The 14436-nt window shown below is 43.9% G+C and overlaps 1 protein-coding gene across 5 annotated transcripts in view; it reads right to left on the bottom strand.

Moving 5' to 3' along the window:
• HACE1 (HECT domain and ankyrin repeat containing E3 ubiquitin protein ligase 1) overlaps positions 1-14436 on the bottom strand; it is a 47122-nt gene that overhangs the window by 27555 nt on the left and 5131 nt on the right. For 3 of the 5 annotated variants that reach the window (XM_061989967.1, XM_061989968.1, XM_061989971.1), the window contains exons 3-10: positions 13963-14052; positions 10914-11018; positions 9518-9593; positions 9113-9244; positions 7964-8046; positions 5708-5804; positions 3293-3394; positions 2355-2461 (exon numbers count right to left, since the gene is read on the bottom strand). In XM_061989967.1, coding sequence (XP_061845951.1) covers positions 2355-2461; positions 3293-3394; positions 5708-5804; positions 7964-8046; positions 9113-9244; positions 9518-9593; positions 10914-11018; positions 13963-14052 — 792 coding nt within the window. Of the gene's footprint in view, positions 1-2354; positions 2462-3292; positions 3395-5707; positions 5805-7963; positions 8047-9112; positions 9245-9517; positions 9594-10913; positions 11019-13894; positions 14053-14436 lie in introns of those variants that run through there. The other 2 variants (XM_061989972.1, XM_061989970.1) reach the window with 2 other exon arrangements.

Raw genomic sequence — 14436 nt, 5'->3', positions numbered from 1 at the left:
ACCTATAAGATCAGTATACAGAAGATAACTGACACGCTAGAGGATGCTGTAAACCTACTAGGCAATGCCCTTACTCTCCCTATGGCATGGGTAGAAGCAAAAGGCCTGTTTGTTTTGAGCACTACATTTTAATGACTCCCAGCAAGGTGTTAGCTTTGAAAAGCCACATGCTAAGAATTCTGACAAGTTGAGACACAAAGTACAACTTTTGGGCCATAATCTATGGTAAGAAATGGAAATCATGTAAAATCCCAACAGATACCAAAATCTGTTAATACAAAAAGCTAACCCAGGAACCTAACTTAAACACTGAGAACTGAGACACTATGTTTGAGACATGTGCAGCAGTACAGGAGCACATCCTGGCTCAAATTCAGATGCAGCACAGGCACACAGAGACTCTTCTACAGCCCTGCTGAGAGAGCATTACCTGCTACAGAAGAGTAAAGATAATAAATCAAATCTAAACACATCCATCAGTTCAATTTACCTATGAAGGTACAGAAATAGAAATGAATACTGTCTCAAGTGATCTAATCCAACTACCACAGCCTCTGATAATATCCCCATAGGAAGCAAGACAAACTCCTGCACAAAGGTTTTGCACTTTGCCACAGTTTATTTGTGGGAGATCTACTAGCTTTTATTCTGTCTGGAGACAAAAGGAACCTGTTACAAGTTCAATTGAAGCTCAACAACAGACAAAGTTCTTCAAAAAGTTACCTTTCAAGCAACAAAATGAGATGAATATGTCTATGCACTTTACCCCCAAACATGTGAGGGGTTTAAGTCTCTCAACGCTCACTCATCAAGGCAAATATCCATCAGAACAAGCCTGTGATTAATGGTGCTGTGAATTTCTTAGTCTAAGAGTTGTGACTTGTTATCTACAAGCTCCATCCACATTTGACATCACTGATGGGGAAGGAAAAAAAGAAGGCACTGAGAACTAAGAACATGTTATTTAGTCTCCACCTAACTGATGGGCTTCTCACACCCCAGCCCCAGCTGTAATGAATCAAAGCCTTGCTCCTCTACAACCCACACTGACAGGCCTCTCTAGTTACAAAAACGCTCTTCAAGCTCCCTTTTCCAAAAATCCATCCAAAACATGTCAGTAAGGAACTTCCACTCATGTTTTTCAAGCTCTTGACCTCTTTCAGTCCAGATTTTCCTAGCTTCCAGTAAAGCACAAAGCTTAGAGCAAACTCTGCCAGCTTTGGGAAACAATAACACGTTGCTGGTGTTGCAACAGATTGCAGATGAGGCATTTTGCACAAACTGCCCCAAATAGATGCCCAAAGACTAGGAAAGCATATTAGAAGAATATGCTTGCCTATCTTCTGTCTTTTGCCAAGAAACCACTGCTTGTGGTGCTGAGGCAGCACAGTGGTAGGTTAATTTTTTGACCTCATGTACATTAGCAGCCGTGGAAGGCAATCAGAGCCAGCAAACATGAGACAAGTGCCTGAAGTACCAGAACCCCTGCAACATCCCAAGAAAGCATGCAGAAAAGTAAAGAGGGGGGAGAGAAGAAAAAAGGCAAAGGGGAAAAAAAAAGAGGAATGATTGATAGCTGGCTAAAAAGTTTCCCTTCCCAGAGCTGACAGCAAACTAACCAAACAAACAATACACTTCATAGAAATCACAGACTGGTAGGGGTTGGAAGGGACCTTTAGAGATCATCCAGCACAACCCCCTGCCAAAGTTGCTCTGCCTAGATCAGGTCACACAGGAACATGTCCAGGTGGGTCTTGAAGACTTCCAAGGAAGGAGCCTCCAGACCCTCCCTGGACAGCCTGGGCCAGGGCACCTTCACCTCAGCACTGAAAGAGGTTTTCCTTATGTTTCAATGGAACCTTTTGTGTTCCAACTTCTTCCCATTACCCCTTGTCCTGTTGCTAGCTAATACAGAAAAAAGTGCTGCCCCAACCTCCTGACACCCACCACTGAGATATTTGTCAATATTAATGAGATCCCCCCTCAGTCTCCTCTTCTCCAGACTAAACAGCCCCAGGTCCCACAGCCTTTCCTCATAAGGAAGATGCTCCATTCCCCTGATCATCTTGGTGGCCCTGTGCTGGCCTCTCTCCAGCACTTCCCTGTCCCTCTTGAGCTGGAACAGGACTTCTCTGCAACCCAAGCTTCTAGGCCAGCAGCTACACAAGCACATCAACTTCCTCTGCTGAAGTCCTCACAGAGACTAGGACTTAAACCAGCACTCTCATACGGAATCAGATTTGAGATCCATCTACTCCAGCACACACCCAGCAGTAGGTATTTTAGATGAAGACTACTAAGTGGCATTAACTACCAGGTAGCTTAGAAACTACTAAGGATCCTCTCACACTTACCTAAGCAGTTTGTGACCATTTGTTGTAGCAACTTCAGCAAGGCTTGTTAGGATTTTAAGATACTGGTTTTCATTCTGCTGGGACAAGTGTTCCAGAACCTGCCGCAGCTAAAACAACAGAAATCACAGTGTCAGGGAGCATCGCATCAACAAGTCACCCATCACAGCACCCAGGCATTCACATCTGGCAATGTAAATGTGCATTTATAATGCCCAACTTCGAATCCAATCTCAGTGTTTCATTACAATTCACAAAGGTTACTAAAACAGTACACACCCCAGTGTCAGACTACATTCTACAGGATATAGGATCTGCTGCAATGCTATAAATGCTGTTTAACCACACATTAGTCATTCATGAGGACAACTTGTTCTCATCTGAAAAATTAGTGGGATGCACTTTCAACTTCTGAAAGCTAAGAGTCTATTTTGAATTCCATCATTCATAATTTATCTGTCTCCCCAGTTCACTCCCCTGTTACAGAATCACAGAATGGTAGGGTTAGAAGGGACCTTTAGAGATCATCCAGTCCAACCCCCCTGCAGAAGAAGGTCCCACCCAGATCAGGTCACACAGGAACGTGTCCAGGTGGGTCTTGAAACCTCCCAAGAAGGAGCCTCCACACCCTCCCTGGGCAGCCTGGGCCAGGGCTCCCTCACCTCAGCACTGACATAGTCTTTCCTTATGTTTCAGTGGAACTTTCTGGGTTCCAGCTTCATCCCATCACCCCTTGTCCTGTCACTTGAGACAACAGAAAAAGGTGCTGCCCCAACCACTGAGATATTTGTCAATGTTCATGAGATCCCCAATACATACATAGTCAACTACTGTGGAACTGACAGTCAGCTCCTTGTAGTGTCTTCTAATCAGGACAGTGCCATTAAGCAATCAGATCTCCACAGCACAGACAGCTCTGTAACTCTGGGACACACCATTACCATGTTTTCCCGGAGATCCTCATTCTGCGTCATTTGAATTATTGTCTGGAAAAGCCTTGGATGGTACTGTATTAAGACTTCACAAGTCTCTCCATAGCCACCCTAAAAAGCAATAGTTGAAAAAAACATGTTCATGAAAAGAAACATCAGAACTGGGGTTGACACTGGTACAGGTATTAAAACCTACAGAGGAATACAAACAGCAAACGAGGAAAAGCAATCCTAAAGAAAATGTGAAACGTATCAAAGCTGGATACCACTGAACTCCTGGGAGAAGGCAGAATCAAGTTCATTTGGCACACTGGCTCACATACACATGCTCCCTCTCTTCTCTTTTTGAAACACTTTCCTGCTTACAAAGCCAAAGTCAGGATTGAACTAGACTTCACCTAACAATTTAGCAGAGATTACAAGCAGTGCAACACTTAGCTCCTCCTCCCATTGCTGATAAATTACACCCATCTACCTAATTACACCCAGAATCTAACCCCTCAAACAAATCTTTTCCTAAAGATGTTTAAGGCACAAATCTAACCTGTTAAAGGAAGGCATAGGAGAAACCTTGACAGGGTTATTTAACTTTCAGAATCAATAGGGAGGAATGATTCCACTTGTGCGTTAGAGCAACAGCTCAGACTCATTTCACAACCTTTTGAGAGCATTTCTTTTGCAAAAACAGAACTTTAATTCGTGGTTTCTGTCAACTCTCATTTAACACAGCTGCATTTTTAAGCAGGCACACAACACCAGGAAACACATCAGATGTTGCGCTGGTCAGATGACCACGTACTCACGTATTAAATGCTCTCTGAATGACAGCTAATGACTTGTTTCAGTGGTCACTGTAATTCATTTCATTGTTCCAGGTGCCAGGAAATCAGGTATTACAATTAAAACCACCCAGAATCCCCAAGAAATAACCAAATTCAGCTCTTCAAGAAAAGAAAATCATTGTAATACCACATTGGCAAGAGGTATATGAACGTCTGATTTTAGCCTTCTCAAAATGTGTATCTACTCTGAAAAGCCAAACTCTGAGCAAGGAATAAAACCCTTGATGTAAAAGGAAAGAAAACATTCTCTTTTCTCCTTTTTTCCTTATTGTCATGAACTTGTAAACTACATCTCTAACACAGTAAGACCATGGCTACAGAGCAGCAAACGCCAGGTGTCACTACTCACACCTAACAAAAGCTGCCACGGTTTGATGCTCAAAGTGGTGCCCTACAGATGGTGAAACTGGAGACTGAAGCAGATCTTTGAAATGCTGACCACAAAAACCACACATAGGATCATCAAGTACACGCCACTGTACTGTCTTACAGGTCTGTGAGTGCAGAAAGCCTCACAAGCCACACCAAGCTTCACATGGTGTTATGGTAATGGTGAGTCACTTGGCCATAACAAAGTGACTAGGGCTGAGGACTTACTATGGTTCTATGATTTCTTACATCTGAAAAGAAATGCTGTAAGTAACTTGGCCAAGACCTTCCACAGATAGTCTATGAAATAAGCCTTCCAGGGTTAAACACTCCAAAAGTATCCCACAGGTACTGCAAACAGCAGTCTCCAGCAGATACACACAGCTACTGCAACTGCAGGTTTTAGGCACATGAGCAATCTTCAGAAGTTAAATAACTTGAGATTAAAATCATCTGCCAGTACAGCAAAGGATCTGAACATTTCAACTTCATCCTGCCAAGCTGATGACATGCACCAAGGTCACACAATGCCCACTACTTGTGGTGATGTTTTTTCAGCCCCCACTTCACAGCTCTCTGTTCTGCTGAAACAAAGGTTTCAAAAGCTTCCATCCATTCATTTTATGTTACTTACACACTGGGCCAACACTGGCCCTACCAAAACACTTCTGTTCACAAATCAGGAACAGATGTGCCAGCATGCAGTACAAACAACATCTGGCACCAGGCAAGGAAGACATTTTGCACAGTAGCTGAAAAAGCTTCAGGCTTCTGCTCCTCATCCATGTACAGGATTTGGAATGCCTTTGAAAAGTAACAGTCAGCACCATGTAAGCTTCCCTTGTTCTTATTAGTAATACCTCTTCAAGAAAGAAGACAATGTGTTGGTCACTCCCTTCGGCATGCCTCGACCTCTGACTCTGCTTAGCTGCTCAGTTTACCTGTTCACAAGTCTATTACACCATTACACCAAGGATTCCCAACTTTCTAGTCCAAGGGAGTTCTGCAAACTCTTTGTCTCTCACAACCTCCAATCTTGGAGTCTTTAAAAACTTTTGCAAATGGTACAAATTGGGATAAATTTAACTTCAAAACCAACTCATTTTTGCATTTCTGTTTTGCCAAAGGACTGCCACCTTCACGGGCCTTAAAAACAACAGGACAACATTCATCAGGCAGTTAAAGAGTTCACAGAGTGTTGCTAACTCAATACCTGCACACAGAGATCCAGGGGAGTAATGCCATTTTTGTCTGGTAAATATTTGGCTCCTCTCATCAAGAGAATTTGTGCAGTGTCTCTCTGACCATGGCTATTCAAAAGAAGAGATAAAAGAGAGTTAATACAGCACTTGTGCCCTACTACAAGTGATAAATCTGACTTTATTGCAGCTAACAAATAAAACCAACTAGGAGAAAATAAATAGTTAGGGTGTGAAACTAAGCAGAAATGAATTCATGCTCTTCTACCACCTTTCAAGGTCACTGCAGTGCAAGATTAGACACGGCCTGTTTATCCAACCAGAGTCATCCTCATCGTTCAGAAGTGATTCACCTTAGCCTAGCCTCGTGAATGTGTATGGGCTGCATGTCCTGAAGACACAAAAGTAAGAGCTCTTTTTCAATTTAGTAATTTACTTTCTAGAGAAAGGTTTCTTCACCATGTTCTTTGCTCACTTCCACCAGATGTGGGGGGAAAAAACAGCTAAAGCACAGTTAGGTGATAAGTCAAACATTAGGGAGACTGAGGGTTTTCAATCAATAGAACACCTCTCTTTTCTTGGAGAAGAGTTCAATACAACACTTTCAGCTCTATTTTCACATCAGTGTTTTGCCTAGCCTGTAAACGTGCAAAGTGGGGGGTTTTACTTTTCCACTCAGGGTGTTTCCCAGTCCCATTCAGCTGTTTCCAGGCTGCTTATTGCTGTATTTTACATTTATATTTTATACATATCTTAGACACAATTTCTGTATCTATTTATATGGAAATACTTTAAGTTCTTTGAGTTGGGAATTTCACCAACAGCTATTCCAACAGCCCATCACTGCCTAGAAAAAGAAAGACCAAAGGTAACTTCTATCACTCAACACCTCGAGCATGCACATTCCAGAACCCTTTCTCCCGAAGACAACGAGAAACTGGGTGCCAGCATTTAGATGCTGATCTCATTAAAAACACCCTGAAAGACTGATTGACTGTGACCTCCATGGATATTTAGGGACACTGACAAATATAACACAGAGGTATCTAAAGGGTGAAATGACTGATACCAAACAAACAGCATTTACTGTTACACATACAGGTTTTTCAATGAAGTTTGCAGTGTGCCCTTCACACAAATGCATGTGTGTACTCACTGTCCTGGAACACACCAAGGCTGCCTGAACTAACAGTTTAAATTCAGGAAGGGCACAGGAAAAGTGACACTTAACAGCTGAAGGGCTTATGGGGGAGCTGCTGGAGAGCTTTCAGCACAGGGCCACCAACATGATAGAGTGGTGCATCTCCTTTCTGATGAAAGGCTGAGGGAGCTGGGGCTCTTTAGCTTGGAGGAGACTGAGGGGTGACCTCATTCATGGCTACAGATACATTTATTTACATTTTGAATGTCTCCAGAGAAGGAGACTCCACAGCCCATCTGAGCAGCCCCTTCCAGGGCTCCCTCACCTCAACAGGGAACAAGTTCTTCATTGTGCTTCTTTGGAACCTCTTCTGTTCCAGCTTGTCCCCATTGCCCCTTGTCCTGTCATTGGCCATCACTGAGCACAGCCTGGCTCCATCCTCCTCACACCCACCCTTGATGTATCTGTAAACAGAATGAGGGCACCCCTCAGTCTCATCTTCTCCAAGCTGCAGAGCCCCAGCTCCCTCAGCCTTTCCTCAGAAGGGAGATGCTCCACTCCATCATCTCTGTGGCCCTGCACTGAACTCTCTCCAGCAGCTCCCTGTGCTTCTGGAACTGAAGGGCCCAGAACTGGACAGGGAGCTATTCCAGATGTGGTCTTACAAGGGAAGAGTATATGGGGAGCAGAACCTCTGCCCACCTACTGCCCACAGCCCTTCCCATCCACCCCAGGCTGCCATTGGCATCCTTGGCCATGAGGACACGTTGCTGGCTCAGGCTCATCCTGGTGCCCACCAGCACCTCCAGTTCCTTTTCCTCTACACAACTCTCTAACAGTTCATTCCCCAGCTTGTACTGGTACACCAGGTTACACTTTCCCAGATGCAAGACTCCACCCTTGCCCTTGTTGAACTTCATTAGATCTCTCCCTGCCCACCCCTCCAGCCTGTCCAGGTCTCATGAGACAAAATACATTCAAACATGAGGCAAGGTTAAATACTAGTCAGCTTTTATTTTTCCTCAGTTCTGAGCTTTCTAATCACTGTTACTGCAGAAGGTGGAAAAAAACAACCAACATCAATTGATTTCACTCTCAGCACAGCATTCAACAATTAAGAATATATAACCTGCAAGCAAAATAGAGGGGAGTTGCTCCTGATACATTGGGCCTGTTGATATCTGCTCCGCTGTCCAGCAAACACTGCACCGTCTACAACAGAAGAAAACAGAGCATCAGAGAAGTCTGGTGGCTTGCAACTATTTAGTGCCATGTGTATCCAATTACACTGAAGGATTTCACCTGCAGTCACCAATTTCTAACCAAAAATTCCTCAACACTGCATGGAAAATTGCTGCTGTCAGAGCTCAGGAAGCTGCCTTTGAACTCCCCATCTTAAATCAATGGTTTTTATTGATCTTCAGCTCATCCCCAAGACCCCTGGAACTACAACCCACTTAAAAAGGAAAATGGCACCTTTCAGAGAAGCAAATCTCAAGTCAATGACTTATCCCAAAGTGGAGCTTTAAACACACATTAGAACAGAAGAAATAAGTAAGCAAATTCTAAATATGAGAACACTGAGCAGACTCTCCATCATCTTTTGCTGTATTCCAGTCACATACAGTAGATAAGTCTGTAGATACTGGTCTTCCAAAGTTGAGATCTGATAATGAGAGCTGAAAAGATCTGTGTAGAAGGATAATTTGGGGTTTTTTAACAGTAAATAGTCCTGGAGACCACCTGTACAGCTCTATATGGCTGTGGTGCAGTTCCAGGAGAGCATACAGACGTACTCTGAGAGTAAATAGTCAGCAAGTCTTTATTCACAAAGATCAATAAAAGTAGGGTCTATGTAAGCTTGTTTACTTCTAAGGTTAAATATCTGACTGACCAACTCTGGGTTCATGTTTTACTGACAGACAATTAAGATCATTTCAGATTTCACCAGCACCTAATAGCTGGTACAATGACAAATCTAATACAATCCAACAAGGAAGGAAGAAAATGTTGACTTGCTTAATGTTAAATCAAACTCTGCAGTAACAGTGCTACAGAACAGCTGACCAGGAAGTCACTTAAACACCCAGATCAATCGTCTCCACAAGAATAAACTAGTCCTTCCCATGGAAGCACAGGCAGTCAATACAAAGAATGGAGCTCCCACTTCTGCCCATTACCATGTGCATGACTGGCCTGAGGAAAAACCCAGACACCACACTGAGGCGTTACCCAGCCCTTCACAAACCCCAGGTGTGGAGAGCTGTTAGAAACTCACCGTCTTGTGTCCGTTCTGACAAGCTACGTGAAGGGCTGTCTGTCCCATCGCATCTTCGACATCCACGTTACTCACGTGCTGAACAAGATCATGAAGCAGTTCTGTTCGCCCATTCACAGCCAACCAGTGAATCTAGGCACACAATTAGATGTTTTCCTTAGTAATGATACAAGTATCTCACAAACACCATTTCAAACCTGACTGTGGTGCCGTGAACACTCTCACAGAGAGGATCTGACCCATGCTATCATACTTAGGTACTTTGAGCATATCTCTTCATCCTTAAGGGCACTGGACACACAGCAGGTTTGTTTATCTACATGGGAGATGGCAGAAGCTCACAGAATGAGAAGCTTTGGCTTCTTCCCTCCTTTGAAGAGCACCACGAGCGGCGGCGGCACTTACCGCAGTCAAGCCTTCGTTATTACAGATGTTGACATCTGCACCGTATTCCAGCAGCTTGCTCATACATTTCTTCTGGCTAGAAACAAAACAACACATTAAACCCCAGACAGGAAAAAGTCATTGACAGATCCAGGTGTCTTCTAAAAGCTCCACTCGCTCTAATTGATCATTGCATAAACCACAGCAGGCAGTTTTACTTTATAGGGGTATGACACTGAGCATGTGAATAACAGAAGTGATGGTCAGTAGCAGCAGGGACTTATAGGGTGCAACTGTAGCCTGTGACAGCACAGGGCTGAAAACACAGCTCTGCAGCTGAATGCTTTTGTGGAAAGTGTAGAAATACTTCACCACCACTCTTAACAGCTTCAGCTCAGCATGAACTACACTCTCAAGACAAGGAGCTAGAATCCAGCTAATGGAAATCCATGGAGTTCACCATCATCTGTGCACTTGAGTGATCACATGCACAGTACACCACTGAACCATGATTTAATTAGACACTCATGGCAACACCATGCAAACCTTTGCCAAGTACAGCAACTGCCTAATGAAAAAGGGGAGCTTTCCTGCCACACGTTTTGTTTGTCTTTTTAATGCTCCCTAATGCTCTGCTTTACCCTTAAGAGGTTATTCTTACTCTTCCTTTCCATTTGGTACCTCTCACACCTTTCTCACAAATCCTTCCCACATACCTGCCTCCTGCCTGTATTTCTGCATTTCATCACATAACACTTGGCTGCTTCTTCCTCCCTTCTCCTACAAATACTCCTCCCACGTGCCTAAAAGCCCCTAAACACCAGCTCCTCCTCATTTGAAGTACCAGCCATGACATGACTCAGCTACTGTAACACATACATGCAAGGCAGGAAGCATTATTAGTTGTGTGTTCCACACACTACAACTCCAGAAGCAAGAAGAACTTAAATAGGCGTTTGCTCACTGTTTTCACACACACACACACATTACTGTTGTGCAGGTAAACTTTGTATTTGTTTCCTTGTAGTAAAAATTTATTCAGAGGCACTACCTGAGAAAAACCTGAAGTCTTCAAATCCTTCCAAACCCTCCAATATCCTCAGCAAAATCTCCTCTTGCTTAGCTAACTGGAAGGTGACTGCATCCTTGATCCATCACTGTTGTGGGAATCATCCAGACCTTGCTTAACAGAACACACTGGAACGACTGGCACTGCAATTGGCACTTCACACCTAACACCCTATTGATAAATACACTATTTTCTGCATATTTAAAGCATGCATTTGAACCTCCATGCTTCCTGTAAGCCACCTCTACTTTCTTGTGTTTGAACCGAGTGAAAGCATCACAGAACACGTCGGCTCGAGTGCATCGTGCACAAAATCACTCAAAGAGTTCTCAGTGCTTCTCTTCTTACCCATTCCTTGCTGCTAAATGGAGAGGTGTGCATCCTGAAATGTCCTGGTAGTTTGGATTGGCTCCTTTTTTCAGTAACAGAACGAGGCACTCCACTGATCCACAGCTAGGAATCAAATAAGGAAAAGGAAAAAACCACAGCAAGGATATTTACCAACCAAACCTCCACTGATGTAAAAACAACAACATACACAGGTTACACTCAGTAGAAACTCTTCACACAAAGCCATTTTTACACCCCCATTCTTCAAACTGCAGAAAGCTAAAGGAAACACACTTAAATGCAGTGAGAACCAACTGATCATAACTTGCACTAGTGACCAGATGCTACCCTTCTGTGTGGCTGTGGAGTGGTTTAAAGTCACTAAACCCAATCTTTAACACTGCCAGCTGCTTAAAAAGAAAACTGTTCCAAAGGTGTTGCTTACTGTTTCCTCTCATCTCCTCATCTTTAACCTATCCATAGGACTGAGTTTGCCTTTAATAACAATTCCAATATAATCTTTTTTTCTTACATTTCAGGGCACAGAAATTATGTTTGAAAGTTTAAATATAAGAAAACTTTCAAAACTCACACAAATATTTCTCTGCTATTCAGTTCTGGGCCCCTCAGTTACAGGACAGGGAGCTGCTGGAGAAAGTTCAGCACAGGGCCACCAAGATGATGAAGGGAGTGGAGCATCTACCTTCTGAGGAAAGGCTGAGGGAGCTGGGGCTCTTCAGCTTGGAGAAAAGGAGACTGAGGAGTGACCTTATTCATGTTACAAATCCATCAAGGGTGGGTGTGAGGAGGCTGAAGCCAGGCTGTGCTCAGTGATGGGCAGTGATAGGACAAGGGGCAATGGGGACAAGCTGGAACAGAAGAGGTTCCAAGGAAACACAAGGTAAAACTTGTTCCCTGTTGAGGTGAGGGAGCACTGGCAGGGGCTGCCCAGATGGGCTGTGGAGGCTCCTTCTCTGGAGACATTCCAACCCAGCTGGATGAGTTCCTGTGTGCCCTGCTCTAGGTGGTGCTGCTCTGGCAGGGGGGTAGCACAGGATGAGCTTTCCAGGTCCCTCCAGCCCTTGAGATCCTGTGATAACTTACTTTTACTTTTGATAATATAGCAACCATTCAGGACAATCAACATCACCAAGAGCACAGAAACTTATATGTTTATCTTACTCCTGAACAATTCAGAAGGAAGAGTTGATTGAGAGGTTTAATATACAGAGCTGTTGTATCCATCAGGATGTGCTTGTCTGTGGTAACTAGTCTTCCCAATGACAGAACTGCAACGTAACAGCCCAAACAAACTGAAGAACAGCTGCACACTAAGGTGCAAAACCAGCATTTTGATGGCCTCTTAATGAGCAACAACTACCCAAGATAAAAGACAATCCAGTACAGCACAATTTCTTTGGGTTTATGATCAATAAATACAGCTTCTCATATCTATTCCTAAGATGTATGCTAAAAATTTGCTTGCTTGCTTTTTTTAAGTACTTTAAGGAAATTTTAAGTAAGCAGCATGTAATCCTGAGATGGGACGTTTGAGAAGCAGATACTTCTAAAACAGTGCACTTAGCTGGAACTCCTACTGTACCCAAATACCTGCTACTTGTTGGCAATACTACCACTACTTCTTTTAACAGTTTAAATGTAAAAACTTTAAAGTTATTGAAAAGGCAACCCAAACACAGAGCATTCCTTCATTAGTTTAAACTTTAGTTTCTGAAACAGCCTTTCAGGAAATTATCTGGTTCATTCCTGTTACAGTTATATCAAATCTGGCTGTTTGTTTGCAACACAGATCTATCCCCATTGCAAAGCTAAATAATTAATACTCTAGAAGGAACAACCCCGTGCACCAGCACAGGCTGGGGGTGACCTGCTGGAGAGCAGCTCTGCAGGGAGAGACCTGGGAATGCTGGGTGATAATAAACTGAGCATGAGCCAGCAATGTGCCCTCGTGGCCAAGAAGCCAATGGCAGCCTGGGATGCAGCAAGAAGAGTGTGGGCAGCAGGTCAAGGGAGGTTCTGCTCCCCCTCTGCTCTGCCCTGGTGAGGCCTCATCTGGAGTCCTGTGTCCAGTTCTGGGCTCCTCAGCTCAAGAGGGACAGGGAAGTGCTGGAGAGAGGCCAGCACAGGGCCACCAAGATGATCAGGGGACTGGAGCATCTTTCATATGAGGAAAGGCTGCGGGACCTGGGGCTGTTTAGTCTGGAGAAGAGGAGACTGAGGGGGGATCTTATTAACATTCATAAATATCTCAATTGTGGGTGTCAGGAGGTTGGGGCAGCACTTTTTTCTGTTGTCTCAAGTGACCAGATAAGGGGTGATGGGAAGAAGCTGGAACACACAGTTCCATTGGAACATAAGCAAAAACTGTGTCAGTGTTTGAGTGAGGGAGCCCTGGCCCAGGCTGCCCAGGGAGGGTGTGGAGGCTCCTTCTCTGGAGGTCTTCAAAACCCACCTGGACATGTTCCTGTGTGACCTGATCTAGGTGACCCTGCTTCTGCAGGGGGGTTGGACTGGATGATCTCTAAAGGTTCCTTCCAACTCCTACCATGCTGTGATTTGCACATAATTCCTCTACCCAGATTACAAAAATTGATTAGAAGTACGTGGCCAAGTTACACACCTTTCAGTTATGGTCATGTAACTGAAGTCTTTTGGTACTGCCTCCTACTGAACACCCAAGTGCCTTCTGCTGTTTTAGACAAGCAGCAGCTCTAGACAAGATTTCTCTAATGTACAAAGGCAAGAGTAACCCAACCACACAGGATACACAAGCTGCATTTCTTCACAGACTGAGATTGCATGGAAAGGAAAAAAAAGCATCCAACAAGACTTCCCTCCCTAGAATGTGGAAAGCCACCTGGTACGTGTAAAACCTGCGCTCTCACTGAGGCAGGCTCACTGCTGAAAGAGCAAACAAAATACAGGACAGAAGGCTAAAAACAAAATGGTAACTGATACTACAGAGTTTTCCAGCTTACGTTGGTGCCTTAGATTTGTGGCAATACTTTCATTGTTAACTTCTGGACTGGACTCAAGTAAGCCTTACTTTGCTGCAATATGAAGCAAACTTCTCTTCACACGTCCAAATGCATAATTCACATCAAATTTTGAATTTGATAGTAGCTCTGAGACAGACCTTCAAACAGAAACAGAACTTTAATTGAAAAACAGCTCACCGCAGCCAAATGAAGCATTTACAGTAGGTTGTACACTGATCTCTGAACAAGACACCCAACAGCTTTCCAGCACTTGCAAATTATGAGCACTAAAGGTGGGTGTGAGGAGGCTGGAGCCAGGCTGTGCTCAGTGATGGCCAACGACAGGACAAGGGGCAATGGGGACAAGCTGGAACAGAAGAGGTTCCAAAGAAACACAAGGACACCCTAACCAGATATCCAGCAGCTTTCCCAACCACAGGCAAACTTCAGAAGGATGACTGGTATGTGAAACCATCATGATGCAAAAGGACACATGACATGCCAACAGGATAAGAAATTCAAATACAACCCTTCAAGTCCTA

Source organism: Colius striatus, chromosome 2 (genome assembly GCF_028858725.1).
Source record: "Colius striatus isolate bColStr4 chromosome 2, bColStr4.1.hap1, whole genome shotgun sequence".
NCBI lineage: Eukaryota > Metazoa > Chordata > Aves > Coliiformes > Coliidae > Colius > Colius striatus.
This window is presented reverse-complemented; position numbering and strand designations above follow the sequence as displayed.